This window comes from Mastigoproctus giganteus, chromosome 5, assembly GCF_048544385.1.
Source record: "Mastigoproctus giganteus isolate SK-2022 chromosome 5, ASM4854438v1, whole genome shotgun sequence".
Classification (NCBI taxonomy): Eukaryota; Metazoa; Arthropoda; class Arachnida; order Uropygi; family Thelyphonidae; genus Mastigoproctus; species Mastigoproctus giganteus.
In genome coordinates, this window is record NC_143579.1 from 205,507,504 (window position 1) to 205,524,741 (window position 17,238).

Below are 17,238 nucleotides of genomic sequence, written 5' to 3' on the forward strand. Positions count from 1 at the left end.
GTACAGGCTTTACTGTGAGTGGCTGTGAGCAGTGCATAGGATCACCGTGGAGGATCATTTCTTGTAAGCAGAAAGAGATGAGTGAGGTGATCTATTCAGGTTCCAGCTAGGATCACTTCTTTTCTATTTTTATGAAGCCTAGAAATCTATAATTGTGGTTTGGGTTTTAGTTGAAACAGCTTGTCATTCATTTGCATTTTCCACAGAAGTGTCCATTTTTCCATACATGTTCTCCTTATAATATGTCTATAATAAGGATATGGGACTAGATCATTTATTAAGGGCTTTGCTGGACAGATTCTTTGCAGTATCGTCTGCATGCTCATTTACTGGAATACCAATGTGGCCTGGGATCCATGAGAAAACAACAATTTGCTGATGCTCACCAAGACATATCAGCTCATGTCTTATGAGCTTTAATAAAAGGGTGAGGAAGCATTTTTCACTTGTAGGGTGAGGAAGCATTTTTCAATGCTAAAACAGCACTCTGAGTCAGTATATTATGCTTTTATTGACTGAGAGGAGTGAGATGTTTTTCAGGGTAAGCTTGATGGCATGGAATTCAGCAGTATAACTGGTGACAGAAGTGAAGCAGAATCAATTGTATTAGGGAAAATAGCAGCTGCACCCACTTTCTTGTCAGACTTTGAAGTGTAGATCTTAGTAAAGTGGGGGTACCTTTGTATATGCGCAAAATGTATTTGTTGAAAGTTAATATTTGCTATAACATCTTTTCCCTATTACTCAAAGTAATCATCACAAGAATGTGTGTAGGTAGTCCATAGGGGATCTGGATCTCTTAAGTCTCTGAGGATATTATGAAGCTGAATATTCCAACATTCTGCAAACTAATACAGCAGGCCAAATTGTTCTGGGTTTGTTTGCATCTTGGATTGCCAATGCGGATCATGTAGTACAAGATGACAACCGGAATGGTCTCGGAGCCAAGCATCTGGGAACTGTGTGGCTGGAGGATCCCTCAACCCGGACTGAGGTCAGCTCCCATGCTCACAGCTCACTATAACAGACTATCGCTCAGTGACCGCTTTCTCCCCAAGGAGATGCTCCCCACAATCGTTTCAATTGACGGCGACCTCTGTAGGTTTGTGAAGGATCGGGGGTACCGAAGACAGATCCTTAAGAGCCTGACCTTGGCCAGGCAAAGTGCACATTAATAAGAGCAGCATAATAATGTCCAATATATTGTAAATAATGTTGAAAGCACGATGTCTTTATGAATGTGTTGTAAATAAAGTGAAGAATATCGTTATGAATATAAATATTAATATAACATAATGTAAATATGAATATCTTTATTTCATTGTAAATACTGTCAAAACCATAAAATGTCCTGTAAATAATCTGACACTGATTCTATTTTATTGTTGGCTCTGGGGAATGAGCCCGAACTTCGATGTGGGCCCCGTCTCCCCAAGGCTATTATTGTCCACCATCCAATGTAAAACCCCTGGCATTGCTGCTGTGAAGGGTCTATTGTATATACCACGTTTGTATACAATAAAGATTATATATATATAGTACTGGCCAAATAGGTTGAGTTGGAAGACTTAAGTTTAGCTGAGTAGTTCAGCAATAACATCTTTCTTCTGATACTGAGTGGAGGATTTTGAACTGGGGATGTTCTATATGCACCTAGGGCAATCCTAAGAGCAGAATGTTGTATGGGAACAAGACAGGCTAGGACACTCTCTAGCAGAGTCATAAATAGGTGCTCCATAGTCTAGCTGAGCTCTAATTAGAGAGTTATGTGTTGCAAGGTATAACAATCTACACCCCACGATGTACTAGAGATGACCTGGAGTATATTGATTTTCTTAATGCAAGTGGTTCACAGATATTTGATGTGCTCCTGGAAATACTGTTCATGATTGGGAAAGATGATTGGCCAAGTGTAACTCGGGTTCATGATGTATTTTGTACTTGTTGCAGAAATGCATGGTTGTAGATTTGTGCTTTGATAGTTTGCATCCATTTTGTGCCATCCATAATTCAATGTTATTTACGGAGATTTGAAGATGCCTCTCAATATAGCTCATATTCTGGGAATGACAGGATATAGTTAGATCATCTGCATACAGGTACAAGTCGACAGTGTCTGGAATCCTGTTTGTGATACTGTTTGTTCATATTGCAAACAGAGTGGCACTGAGAAGAGTCCTGTGGACTCCTTGTATGTATGTTTAAGACAGAACCAGCCAGTACTGAACTTGGGAGAACCAGTGTTGAAGGAAGTTTTGAATAAAATATGGTTGTTGTTTGGTTTTTAGAAGCATTAGCAACTAGGGCCATATTGGTCAGGGGATATGCGGTGGTCATTCCCTGACGTTTCTGCATCTTCCGTATTTGGTGTTCACGGGCTCAAACCCCGGTCTAATCAAGAAGCGTGTGCTACGCACTGCTGCTCCTGCCCACTTGGCTACAGAGGTGCCAATAATAATAAAATATGGTAAATGGCCTCTCATATGAACAGAATGGAGAGCTCTTAAGATGCCATAGTGCCATGTGATATCGAAAGCTTTCTCTATATCAAGACATATTATGATGAGATGGTGATTTCTGATGAATGCATTTTTCATGTTTGAGTCAGATTTTGTCATAAGGTCTAAGGAAGATCTATTCTTCAGAAAGCCAAACTTATTATTACTGATTATGTTTCGGGATTCAAGGTACCAGGAGAGTCAATGGTGCACTATATTTTTCTGAAGTCTCACTCAAGCAGCTAGTTAGAGAAACTTGTCTACAGGTGTGAGGAATCGAAAGATCTTTTCCAGGTTTAGTTACAGATATTACATAAGAATGTCGCCAGGAAGTAGGGAATATATGTTCAGAGAAGATCCAATTAAAAATTTTAGCAATAACAATAGTGATTTCTGGTCAACATGTTGAAGCATGATACAATGAATTCCATCAGAACCAGCAGCACCAATTTCTTCAGGTATTTATAGATTCTTTCAGTTCAGATACTGTGAGTGGTTGGTTATAGGGTAAAGGACAGGTAGCTTTGAAGTTTATTTCATGTTTCTCAGTTTCAGCTTTAATTTTTTGAAAAGAAGGTTGATATGCAGTTGAGGAAGATAATTCACAAAAAAAAAAAAACCACCAGTTCCTAAGGCATTTGCAATCTCCTTCCCATTCCACTTAAGAATAAGAGAAGGTAATGTATGATTTACTGTTTAGGTTCTTTATTTTTTCCAGACTATTCATGGATCAGTATCTTTGTTGATTGAGGAAGCAAATTTTACAGACAAGTCTTTTTTAGCCTTTCACCAAATGTAATGAGCTTTGGCTCACAGCCTCTTGTAGTTAATAAGTTTGCAGCAGTGGGATATTTGCAGGCATTCTGTGCTGCGATTTTGTTTTTCTATTTTCACTTTTTTACAATCATCATCATTCCACCAGTGATTGGGTAGAAAAATGCATAAATGCATTTTGGCATACTTAATTTTACCCGTTTTCTTGCTTCCTGGTAAGAAACTTTATTTTGAATTTTATATTTTTGTATATTTTCCCTCAGCTTCCAGAGTTCTCAATTTTTGGAGCATGCCGGATGGTTGCCATTGCAATTAGGACGCTGCAGGGTTGGTGCCTTGCATTGTTTATGTATGAGTTGTACACCCACAATTTGGACATGTTGTATCTCCAAGGCATGCTCTCTGGGAATGACCAAATTTTGGTAATTTAAAACATCTTAGAGGGTTCAGAATATATGGCTGAATGCAGCAGTTTAAGTAATTTGCTTTGTAGGTTTGGTGTTCTGAGAGTTAAGATTACATTATGTGTAGGGATTCAAGGTACCAGGACTAAACTGCCATCTTTTCGGATTACGTTTCTTTCTCTTTGGATGACTTTTTGATCTTTTAGTTTCTGAACTATTTCTTCTTCAGAAACATTTAAATCCCATTCAGTGATCACTCCCTAAGAAGAATTGAGTGTAATATATGGGGTGCCTTGAATTGGAATTCCACTTAAAGATGTGAGCCGTAACAATAGCTCAGAGTGTCTTTAGTGAGTGGTCTACATCAGTAAATCTCCTGATTGGAGATGTTTCACCATATGATGAACTGCAGCATTTTCAAGGCATCTCGGAATGATAAAAGGGATGAGCTTGCCCACAGGTGGTGTTGACAAAATACATTATCAGGAATGCTGGAGATTAATGCCTGTAAGTGCCCTTTTTCATTCTCTTTGAGGGAGAGAGAGAGAGAGAGAGAGAGAGAGAGAGAGAGAGAGAGAGAGATATATCATGATCAGTTTCATGATTGTTGCTTTGTTAAGAGCTCTTGGACTCTTAAACGTGGAAATTCAGTGGTATGCATTTCTGCTCCTTTTATCCCTGAGGGTTGGTTTCCCTCCAGGTTACCAGACCTACCACACAGTTGGTCGGTTGGTTGGTTATTAGGAGTTTTATGGCACATCAGTATCTAAGGCTATTGTGCACCAACCCACCAGATGGAGGGAAGGAACAGTGCTGCCAGTGACCAACCAGTTGTTGAAGTCAGTAGATTTGGTTAGTAATAAATATATAGACTAACAAAAGGAAGGTGGATTTCCTTTCTGGGTTCTTGGTTTAAACCACCAGAATCACAAGAAGTACACAAAAGGGAAAAAAATTGAACTAGAAAAGAAACAAAACTATATCACTTTAGGAGAGCACTATATCTCACAGAGAATAAACTGCTTGTCACTATTTCTTGGTAATTGGGGCCAGCCCATGGGGATACAACCACATACATAATACAGAGGTTCACAGATTTATGTTATTACTATTTTTTTCTCCCAAGTGCAGGATTTCTCCTTGAACAGTTTGTCATAATTTGCCAGTGTAGTGTCTACATTTCCTAATGCTGCCAAAGCTATTTCTCATTAAGAGTCTGAAATGAAAGTCAGCAAAACAGTCATTCCACCAAAAGGAATGTGTGCTTTAAGCATGGCTGCCTACTCCCAAATTTCAAAAAGCTGGAAATCAGGTAATTGAAGGCAAGAGGGAAAACAGGAGATTTTTTGAAAAAAAACAGAGAAATGTTTTTTTTTTTTTTTTTTTTTTTTTATCCACACTGAACAGAAATAAAAGTTCATTGACAAAATACACATTTTATACTAATATTTTTATATTTTATACTGAAAAACAGTCAGAGGATTGTTTAATGCTTTCAAACATTAGCTTATTTTTTCATCTGTGGGTTTCTGTTCACATTTTCTGCTAAACATTAACTGATTTTGACTGCATCTAAAAAGATACTGTTGCAGATTCTGCCCTCTTCAGAAATGTTTTGTGAATAACAATAGCCCTCCTTTCAAGATATGGCTGTCATGAGCATGTCTAAAGGTTCATCAGAAATAAGATTTGAACAGTTTTGTTTTTCTTATCTGGCTGAATATTTTCTTACACTTGGCACTGCTGTGACAAATTGTTAACATGCCAAGCACTTTAACTTAGCATTTTAACAATGTCTTCACTTTTCAATGGGAACTTGTGCACCATTAACAGGAGAGACTGCTTCTACAGGGATGGGATACACTTAAATAGAAAGGGTGCAAGAATATTTGCTGATGCTATCGAGGCAGTGTTAGGTGGGTCGGAAAACTGCTAGCTTGGGGGGGTTCACAGACTAAAAGGTTAAAAGTAGCTGCAGGCAGAGGTGAAGGTGATTCTTGCACAACTTCTATTAGAATAAGTAGCGACCTGGAGCAAGGGGTGCTGGGGTTTTCAGGGACTGATGGCAGTGATCGTGAAACAGGTGGGTATATGGGATATGTTAGGGTAACTAAGAATAAGAATAGGTGCACGTATACTTGCATGTATACCAATGCTAGAAGTATAGTAAATAAATTTGATGAATCTGAAGTGCTGGTCAAGACATCAAAGGCTGATATTGTTGGGATAGCAGAGACGTGAAGTCACATAGATATAAGAAATGCAGAACTGGAATTTGGGGAGTACAATGTGTACAGAAAGGATAGACAGGGAGGAGGTGTTATGCTGTTAATTAAGAAAAACATTAAATCAAAAGAAGTGCATCCAGTTTTTATAGATGAACAGTGCATTGTTGAGTCAGTTTGGTGTGATATAAGCACTGCGAAAGCAAAAATAAGAGTAGGAGTGTATTATAGGTTTAATGACTCGAATGAGTACAATGAACAATTGTACAGAGAAATAGAGTGGGCTAGTAAATCAAAATGTCTTATAATGGGGGATTTTAACATCCCAGATATTGACTAGAACTTGTGGGTTGGTCACTCACACACTAGTAAGACTTTTTTTTGGATTTATTGGATGATTTTTCTGCAGCAGCATGTTCGAGAGGCAACCAAAGAGGGTAATACTCTTGATCTGATTATCAGCAGTGATCATTCGTGTATTAAGAATTTGCAGATAAAGGAACCACTAGGAGGCAGTGATCACAGTGTACTGATGTGGGATTTACTTAAAGATTTAATTACCATCAGGGGTAAAGGAAATAGTTTTTGCTTCCGTAAAGGTGAGTACAGTAGTCTCAGAGTGTTTTTAAATTCTGTACAGTGGGATCAAGTGACGATGTTACCAAAAGTAAATTCTAAGTGGGAAGCATTCAAGGAATTAATTGTGGATGCTACTAAAAGTTTCATACCTATTAGGAAATATTGTTCAAGGTTTAGGCCTAAATGGTTATAAAATGAACTAATGAGACTCGTGACAGAGAAGAAAAATGCATGGGATGCATATAAATTATCAAGCGTCTCAGAAGCCTATGGCGGATATAAGCTAGTCTGTAATCAGGTCACAAAGGAGGTTAGGCAGGCGAAGGCAGATTAAGAGAAATCTTTGGCAAAAGATGCTAAGAAAAACAGCAAGGATTTCTTTACTTATATAAACTCTAAAAGGAAGGGGATGAATCGGATTGGTCCACTTGATAACAATGGTTTGACTGTTGATGATCCTGCTCAGATAGCTGACAAAATGAATGAGTATTTTGCATCTACATTCACACATGAGGTTTGTTTGTTTGTTTGTTATTTGGTTTTTAGGAGCATTAGCAACTAAGGCCATATTGCTCCGGGATATGCGATGGTTATTCTCGGACCTTTCCACATCCTCCGTATTTGGTGGTGACAGGCTCGAACCCCGGTCTAATCAAGAAGCGTGTGCTACGCACTGCTGCTCCTTCCCACCTGGCTACGGAGGCGCCTAACACATGAGGAGTTAAGGGAGGAAAATTCCCGAAGTTTATCAAACTGTAATAATTGCTTAAGGATTTTGTAGTAATGATTGCTTAAGGATTTTGTAGTAATGATTGCTTAAGGATTTTGTAATAACTGAGAGCAAAGTGGAGGAGAAATTGTTGAAGTTAAACATAAGAAATTCATCTGGGGTGGATGGGATCTATCCAGCTATATTAAAGAAGGGCAAAGGAAGTAAGAAAACCCTTAGCCATAATTATGAGAGCATCCTTGGACTCAGGGGAGGTCCCCACGGACTGGAGATGTGCAAATGTATCCCCAATTCACAAAGGGGGATCGAAGGGTGACAAGTAATTACAGACCAGTTAGTTTAACTTCTGTTCCGGGTAAAATAATGGAGTCACTGGTTAAAGATGCATTGCAGGATCATCTAGACAAGACTGCTGCAATAATTCAGACACAGCATGGGTTTGTTAAGGGAAAGTCTTGTCTGACAAATTTGATAGGATATTATGATGTGGTTACAAAGGAACTGGATGCAAAAAATAATTCTGATATCATATATTTGGATTTCAGGAAAGCTTTTGACACTGTTGTGCATGGAAGACTATTGTACAAATTGGAGCAGAATGGTATTAAGGGTAAGTTGCTACAATGGATAAAAGGATGGTTGAGTGGGAGAAGACAGAGTGTGGTAATTAATGGGTGCTGCTCTTTGTGGACTAATGTTATTAGTGGAGTCCCACAGGGTTCAGTTTTGGGTCCACTGTTGTTTTGTATATTTATCAATGATATTGATGAAGGTATATCAGGCTTAGTGTCGAAGTTTGCAGATGATACAAAGGTTGGCAGGGTTGTTAATGACAGTAATGGCAGTGTGCTACTGAAACAGGATCTAGATAATTTGGGCAGATGGGCTAAGAAGGGGCAACTGAAGTTTAACCTTGACAAATGCAAAGTACTGCATATGGGTAGAAGTAACCCCAGAGAAACGTACCAACTGTGTGGTACTACACTTAAGGTGGTAGAAAATGAAAAAAAGACTTGGGAGTAATTGTGCAGTCAGATATGAAGTTTTCTGAGCAAGAGTGAAGATAATGTGCCTAGAAATATCATCATGCTTCATCCATTTAGAATTGCTTTTAGTTTATAATTCAGACATTCTTTTCTTAAGTTCATCATCTTGTCTTCTTTCAAAATTTTGGGCTCGTGAACTGGATTTGAACGTGAGTCAGTGCCACCCACTAGTGATCGCTTGTTGTACTTTTAATCTGTTAACTCTGAAAAGTGCTTTATATGCTTCTCTTATCTCCTCTTTAAATAGACTTGTCAGTTCTATCAGTATAGTTTCACGTTTAATCGAATGTTACATGTACACACATGCTTCAAAATCTTTTTTACTTCAATTATATTAATTTATCTTTAATTTCAGAACTTTTCTATGAAAAGTTCTGAAATTAAAGTTCTGAATTACATTTCTATGAAATATTCATCCACCTTTGTAGGAAGGCATGCAGCTCCCCTTTCAGCACACAAATTAATAAAATGACAAGGACAACCTGTTAACAACAGTGCTCAAGCTTCTTTTTTAATACTCTTGCTACACGAGTTTAAAAGTCTACCATAATAAGTGCACTATGGGCGCCTCCGTAGCCAGGAGCAGCAGTGCGTAGCACACACTTCTTGATTAGACCGGGGTTCGAGCCAGTGATCACCAAATACAGAGGATGCGGAAAGGTCAGGGAACGACCAGCACATATCCCCGGAGCAATATGGCCTCAGTTGCTAATGCTCCTTAAAAAAAAACCAAATAACAAGTGCACTATTGACATTAAGTGCTAGAAACTTTTTTAAAGGAATCCCACATGCCTTTTCAGGCTGTTCAGAAGAAGATGCCTAGTGTGTCACCCTGTAGAGTCATCTTCCAATGCTGGCACTGAGAGCAAGCTGCTTTCAATCTGGCAATTTTTATAATACAAAAAATCCACAATGGGATATAGCTTGGAATCACTTTGATTACTGCTAATCTGTAGTAAATGAAAATAGTCCATTTTTAGAGCCATCACTATCCTTTTCTTTCCATATCCATTCAGTTTCACTAACAATGCCTATAGTTTCTGTTCTTCCACAACCAATTTTTTTTTGCTTTTTCACTATCGAGAAGCATATTTCTGAACAATCCATCTGCATAATCAGCACAACTTAGAGGAACATAACATTCCTCTAAGGGCTATATCTATTTTTGCATTTCTTTCTATGCACTGCACACTCCTTATGCTTATTTATTTGTAAATGTCTGATTACATTGTGTTTTGCACTACTTGTAGTTGAAAAAAATCACATCCACACATGGCATATAAGGCAAATGTGTTTCCTTTTTTCAGATTTTACAACAGAAAATCTTGCATATATGTCTTCTGAAATTTTACATTGTTATTTCCTTGACAGCTTATTGAAAGACTTAAGCCTCATATCACACCAAGTAAAATAAATGGTCACAGATTATAGAGAACTTGACTATTATCCCACGTTTCTGCTTTTCAATGTAGACTAGTACATCTGATGGCCAATTTAAAAACATGAGAAATTCATAGAATTTTCAAAAATTCTAATTTTAATGTAGTTTCACTATATTTCTGCATAAAGAAAAACTATGCTCTGAGCAAAAAGACATTCTCTGTTGTAAATCTGGGAAGTTTACATCGATGCTAGGCACTTCCGTAGCCAGGTGGGCAGGAGCAGCAGCGTAGCACATGCTTCTTGATTAGACTGGGGTTTGAGGCCGTGACCACCAAATACGGAGGATGCAGAAAGGTCAGGGAATGACCACCGCATATGCCTGGAGCAATATGGCCTTAGTTACTATGCTCCTGAAAACCAAATAACAAACATCGATGCTAAAGCAATGATGACTACTAAATAACGCTTCTCCAAATAAATAATCTTTTATTGTAACTAGAACCAGCTATACAAATTCCAATCCCAAAGAAAGTCACCAAGAGTAGTTCCAAATTCTTCAAATTCCATAAATCTATTACTATTTGTAAAAATGAAAGATTTAGTGGCACTTCATTTCTGCTTGTGGTCCTATAATTTTGCATCACACTGATTGGCAGATGACTTGGTCCAGTAAGTGCACAGCAGGAAAACAGGTTGCTAACAGAGTTGCCATTGCCATTTTGTGTTCTGAGTTTACAAGTAAACAGAATACATTACCATTTTATGTGTTCTGAGTTTACAAATACACAGAAATGATAGGAAAATAAATGGCAAACCAAAATAAAATGTTGTAAATAACAGAAAAGCATAAGCAGTAGTAATATAAAAAAGGGACTTTACTGAATGCTACCCACATAAATTAAAGGTAATTTCTCAGTTATACTTCAATTTTCTTCTTCAAGTAATATAGTGTTTACCAAAATATGAGCAGCTAATTGTCAGAAAGACTAAACAATATTAACTTTAAACCAATGGAAAGAACTTAATAATAACCTAAGTACTGGATATGATTCAATAAATTGAATTAAAACCTACCCAAATTCTTCATATTCCATTAATCCATCACTATCACAATCATAAAAACGAAAGATATACCGGCATCTCATTTCTGCTGGTGGTCCTCCATGGTGAGTACAGGGCTCCAGTGCAGCTAATCCTAGCAACACATCTTTAAATGTCAGATACCCTTGGTTAAAAGTATCAAAAGCTCTATATAAATAATAAAAACAGTTCTCTAAATCCTCTGCAAGACAAAAAAAAAAACCTTAATAATTTGAAATCTATACAATGAATAATTTAGTTTTAAAAAAAGTTCTTAGAATAAATTCTTAACCCCCCCCCCTCCAAATTAAATAAGAGGAATCTTGGTACAATCCTTTTGATTTTTCATTCTTAAAATACCAGATTTTTGGTCACCTTAAAATATCAAATATTTTGTCACAAATTAAAATTCATCTCCTTCTCCATTTAAAATAAGTTTACTGAATGAAATTGTTAAAATCATTTAAAAAAAAATAATAATAATTTTTTTAATTTAATAATATATTATTATTATTAATAAAAATAATAATAAAAAATTCATTTAAAAAATTAAATAACTGAAATCAGAAAAAGATGTCTTAGTTCAAGCTGAAAACTAGCCAAAGCCTTATGGAAGGAGTGGTACAAGATTCTAGTCTCCACATATCAAAAACGTGTAGTGTGTTGCTCAGAGAAACAGTGATATAATCAAAATCAAGAGGGTATCGTACACAATATTAAAAATTTATTTTTTCTAACTAGATGATTTTTAATTTGGTGTTCCAATACATGGAGCATATTTACGACCAACCTTATGAAATTCATATCTCACAATAGCTTATTTATTTTATGTACTGGTATACATGTGGTACACTATTTCAACACAGCAACAGCATATACAAAATACATACCTGAACAGACTGCTATAAACTGTTTCCTGTAAGTCTCGCCATCCTAAGGAAATCATATAATCTCGAAAGAGTGATTGATTTATTGTTTGAGAAGGAAAACACCATGCTAGGAAATCATAATAGATGAGCTGTTGCTCTGGGAGTGGAAAAAAATAAATAAAAGCTTAGATGTTACAATTATTAATAGTTTAAAAATGATAATCAAAACCATATATACTGTAGAATGTTAAACTGACATTCACTGTTATTCTTGTTAAAAATATGTGCACACACTAACAGACTCAGACACAACCCTTCTTTTATGTATATTGTGAATTTAAATGTGAAGAGAATCATAACTAAACTTAGTCTATTAAGTATGAAAAATATTTGTAAACTTTGTTGCAATGATATAGGATTGATCAGTTTAGATATCCATTTGTATGTGAAGAATTTTTCTGTGCTTTATAGTAAGCAATTAAATAAAAATGGTACTATTTTCATTTACCTTACATGAAAATGGGTGTGCGTGCACGCATCCTAATTATTTTGCAGCATTATTAGAAAATTTCCTATTGTGTACATTTTATAGGTAGTATTAGAATAGCTAAAAGATGGAAGGAAGTGGACTTTTTTTCCTGCATCTACCAAAGGGGCGGGGACAATCACTCACACTTTCCCCATCACCAAAATATGTTTATGCCATTCTGATTTGAACTTAACCAAATTCTCTGCGAGGGCTAACTTGCCAAAGCAATTTATTCCAAATAATGTACAACACACTACCCAAAGGTAAAAGACTGTCTCCATGAGAGACAGTCTTCTGTTATTCTTGAATGTTTTATATTTGTATTTGTGCTTTCTACTTCTTGTCTCTTCTACTGATTGCCCTTCTCTGAACTTTTTCTATAAGCCTCTTTTTCTTTTATGTGCAGCCTCAAGACCTGTATTCAAAATACAGTAATACCTTTGTCTTATACAAAGGGAAAATGTCACCCTCCCTTGCAGCTTATATTGCATGGTAAATATCATGTCTGATTTTAGTAAAGAAAGGAAGTATTTCAATGCAGGTATTGAAATGGTTTGAGAAAATAATGCTACTCATATGTTGAGTTTCTGTCTTTAATGTCTAGGGACACTACTGCCCTTCCAATGACACTGACAGAGCCTGAGCTTACACTTGCTTTAAAAATAACTACATTATCCAAGAATCTACTTAGTTTCTAATATCACTTTTTAATTGAATAACATCTTCAAGAAGGTGAATACATTATTCATTAAAAAACTTAAAAGGCACTGCTGTGACTTATTTCAGAACTATTTGATTCTATCATCAGAGAACACTTTTTTTTAACAACCTCATGTCATATCTAAACGAGGAGTCAAGCAGTGTGTAGAAGAAAAACTTACAATTCAAAACAACTTCCATTACGTGTATAACTTCTATTAATGCTGTGTTGACACAATGCAGAAATTTTGTAAAGATGAAAGGTACTATTTTGAAGGCCAGTTTTTAAATAGTTTGAGAAAATAAATGCTACTGTGCATTTTTTTTTTTTTTTTTTTTTTTCCTGCCTTTACTGTCTGGGGGACATTACTGTTCCTCCAGTAACAGCAACAGACATTGGGCTTATGCTCACGTTAGAAATTACTAAATTATTCACAAGTTGACTGGTCACAACAATGCCTGACAGTTTTTAACAAATAATAGATTTGCCTTCTTGATGAGTTTTATCAATTAAAAAATAATATTAGTAACTTTAGGTTGGGTCATGGATAATTTAGTCATTTTTGAAGTGAGTGTAAGCCCAAGCTCTGTCACTGTAAAGACTAAAGTAAGGCAGAAAAATATACACAGTCATAACCCCTAAGTACTAAGTAACTCCTGGATTTGTTCCCCAGCTATAAAACTTTACATTTAAACTCACTGAACATCAGTTGCCATATGTGAAAATAATCAAAGTCATTTAAGTGACAGAACCTGGTTCTGTTATTAACCACCCTTCCTACTTTTAATCATCAGTGAACTTTGACAGCTTCCCACCCTTTTTCTCTCAATCAATGTCATCTGAACAAACAGGTATGAAAATTAAGTCATGATGTGCCTTAGAACACAACATTAAGAATAGTTCCATAGTTCAGATTTAAAAAAAAAAAAAAAAAAAAAATCGCTGATTAGAGACATTATTCCAATATCATCTTGATAAACTTGGGATGTTCCATCAAATATATGCTGATAAACTTTTTATATCTTAAAAAAATTTCACTAAACACTAATAAAGACAGCTGGTTTCAAAATTTTTACAATTAGTTAGGGGTAAACTATATTTTGACATGCTTTACATGATAGCAAATTTTCCTTCCTCTGAAGTTTGTGGTCTAGTGTCAGTTATCCACGAACACACCTAACCAGGGTGGTAAATTAACACATTCAAACTTCATCCACAAATTCTGAGCTGTATTAACAATTCCCTATATGTGATATACTGATCCCATCAAACAATCTCATCCACTTGCTGCACTTATTTCATAGTGTTCCTGCCAAGACACTGATCACAAATTTTCCTCGATCTGATACAGCTGAACAATGCTTGTTCTAGCATCTAACAATTGCACTTCTATTGTCTACAGGAAAAACATCAACAGGAATGACACAGTCATTCCTGTAGATGTTTTTCAGACATCTTGAACATATGCCATTGTTTCTTCTTTACAATTATCTACTATTAAAAATCTCCATCGGAGCAGTCTGTTTACAGAGATAGTACACCTACTGAAAGGCTGAAACAACTAAACTTTTTGAGTAACCCTCATATAAAAATGTTAAAACTATGTTCTATTTCAATTGACTATGAAATGGGTCATATTTTTAATACTCAAGTTGGAGAATTTGTCAAAATTCACATATTATTCTATTAAGAACCTGGTGTGTGTGTGTGTGTGTGTGTGTGTGCATAAACATACAAATAAATTAGAATAAGAAAAAATAAATAAAATAATGCCAGCTGTATGGCAAGACAAGAGCGAAAATAGTTGAAATTAAACCTAAATTAAACCATGCAGGGAGGGAGGAGAGAGGTAACAAGAGTAAAAATATTGCAGCGGAAACTCTAAAATAATTTAGAAAATCTAAATGTACGAATAATAATTCATTGAATTTTAAAAGCCAATTAAATAGAAATTTAACGGTGACCCCTCTGACGGGCACCAGGTGCAAATTTATGTGAAATATCACCAACGGAGATGTAAACCACTACAATAAAACAAAACAAAAATAAACCAAAAATAGACTGACCATTAACGCCCCATCTCGACAGAGAACCACAAGGCCAGTAATGGTCAGGGAACCCTTTTTTTTTTTAATTCTAATTTATTTGTATGGTTATATTTCAAGCATCATGTAGAGGAATAATGCTTTTTGCTGCCCCTGATGTATGTTGTACCTTTTTATTTTTATTATGAAAGATTCCGTTTCCAACTATTTTAAACGTTATTCAAATATATGTATAATTATATCACATGATAGCAGTGGGCGTATTGCTAACGCTGCACCAGTGCTGCCATCCATAGTTCATTATTCATCTATATAAACTGGTTAAGATTACTTTTGTCAGTAGTGTGGCTTTGCACTGGAGTGCTTGTATCTGTTCTATTTTTAATTTTTGCTGCATCAGGACCACCGCTGTTCAATTCCCCTGCATTGGCGGTTCAATCTGGGGGTTGGGTGGCGGACTGATCTTTCGATCGATTCTCCTTTGCAACGATTTGTGTAGCGTTCGAAATGCAGCGATTTCCTGACCATTACTGGCCTTGTGGTCCTCTGTCGGAGATGGGGCATAATGGTCAGTCTATTTTTTGGTTTATTTTTGTTTTGTTTTATTGTAGTGGTTTACATCTCCGTTGGTGATATTTCACATAAATTTAGACCTGGTGCCCATCAGAGGGGGGCACCGTTAAATTTCTATTTAATTGGCTTTTGTTTGTTTTATTTTGTTTTATTGTAGTGGTTTACATCTCCGTTGGTGATATTTCACATAAATTTAGACCTGGTGCCCATCAGAGGGGGGCACCGTTAAATTTCTATTTAATTGGCTTTTAAAATTCAGTGAATTATTATTCGTACATTTAGATTTTCTAAATTATTTTAGAGAGTTTCCGCTGCAATATTTTTATTCTTGTTACCCCTCTCTTCCCTCCCTGCATGGTTTAATTTAGGTTTAATTTCGACTATTTTCACTCTTGTCTTGCCATACAGCTGGCATTATTTTATTTATTTATTTTTTTCTTATTCTAATTTATTTGTATGGTTATATTTCAAGCATCAGGTAGAGGCATATGCTTTTTGCTGCCACTGATGTATGCTGTACCTTTTTATTTTTATTATGAAAGGTTTCAACTATTTTAAACTTTATTCAAATATATATATATAGTTATACTATCATAATTTATAAATAATAGTTGACATTTTGAAGTGTAAATGTAAACTATCCACTTCCATAATGATGGATGGTAGCCTGTTCCAGCAAACGACGCCCATTAGCTGAAGGAAAACTTCCACACATCTATTCTACAACCATCCTTCCTCAATTTGAATTTATGTCCCCTCACATGCATAATCTGAGCAAGAGGAAGAATCCCATCAGCATTAAGTTTGCTCAAGCCATTCAAAGACTTAAAACACCTCAATCAGATAATCTTGCAGATGCCTAGTCTCTAGATGCTGCAATTTTCAGAACTGTAGCCTTTTTGTAAAAGGCTATAGTTCTGCAAACCCCTCACCAATCTCGTTGCCCTTCTCTGTACCCATTCCAGCAACTCTACATCCTAATATTTCATGGGCAAAAACATAACAGCTTTTACAAATAAGATCTTTTCACAAAAGATCTCATTTGTAAATGCAGTTATAAACTGCAGAAATACTTACTAACTCTATTTTAGCATTAGTTAATCCTCCCTGTGATGAAATTAAGTTCTCTTGATTTACTGCACTTCACAACCACAAGTATCCATATTTGTATCAGTGTCAAAATGTTTATGCAACGTCCTGCTTGGAACAATAGTACAGGTGAACACCTTGAAGTAATTATCAACTTCTTGATTGGAAACAGCTGTAGCCATAGTAATACAGAGAGATGAAAATATGGTCCTGTATTAATGTTTGATGGTGGTCAAATTATATTGTTTTTATGTTAAAGTAAAATTGTAATTTGAAAATGAAATGCACAAGGCATAATTCTTATGGGTTTTGGTAATTAACTATATAGTATCGGTGTAAATACACCATAGTTAACCCATAAATTTGAACTACGTAAGTAGTGTAGAAGGCATCGTTTTAATTGTATCTCATATTGTGGTTGCCTTCACAACGAGATGGCGATACCACCACCCAGACGATCATTTTGAAGCTATTGGGCTTCATAATCATTGGGCGGGCAGGTAACCTCATAATACAACATGCCATCATGATTGTGAAGTTATATCCACAATATGAGAGACGCCAAAGAGTGTTGGTAAAAATGTAACCAAACACCCTTTGGCATCTCTCATTGTATTACCCGCCCAATGATGATGAAGCCCAATAGCTTCGAAAGATCATCTGGGTGGTGGTATCCTCTGAAAATAAATAACAGTAGTCTTCTCTACAAGAGAT

The 17,238-nt window shown here is 36.0% G+C and overlaps 1 protein-coding gene across 3 annotated transcripts in view; it reads right to left on the reverse strand.

Moving 5' to 3' along the window:
- LOC150086027 (uncharacterized) overlaps window positions 1-17,238 on the reverse strand; it is a 228,680-nt gene that overhangs the window by 145,560 nt on the left and 65,882 nt on the right. For all 3 annotated transcript variants that reach the window (XM_090373659.1, XM_090373657.1, XM_090373658.1), the window contains exons 5-6: window positions 11,610-11,745; window positions 10,714-10,887 (exon numbers count right to left, since the gene is read on the reverse strand). In XM_090373659.1, coding sequence (XP_090229785.1) covers window positions 10,714-10,887; window positions 11,610-11,745 — 310 coding nt within the window. The remainder of the gene's footprint in view (window positions 1-10,713; window positions 10,888-11,609; window positions 11,746-17,238) is intronic.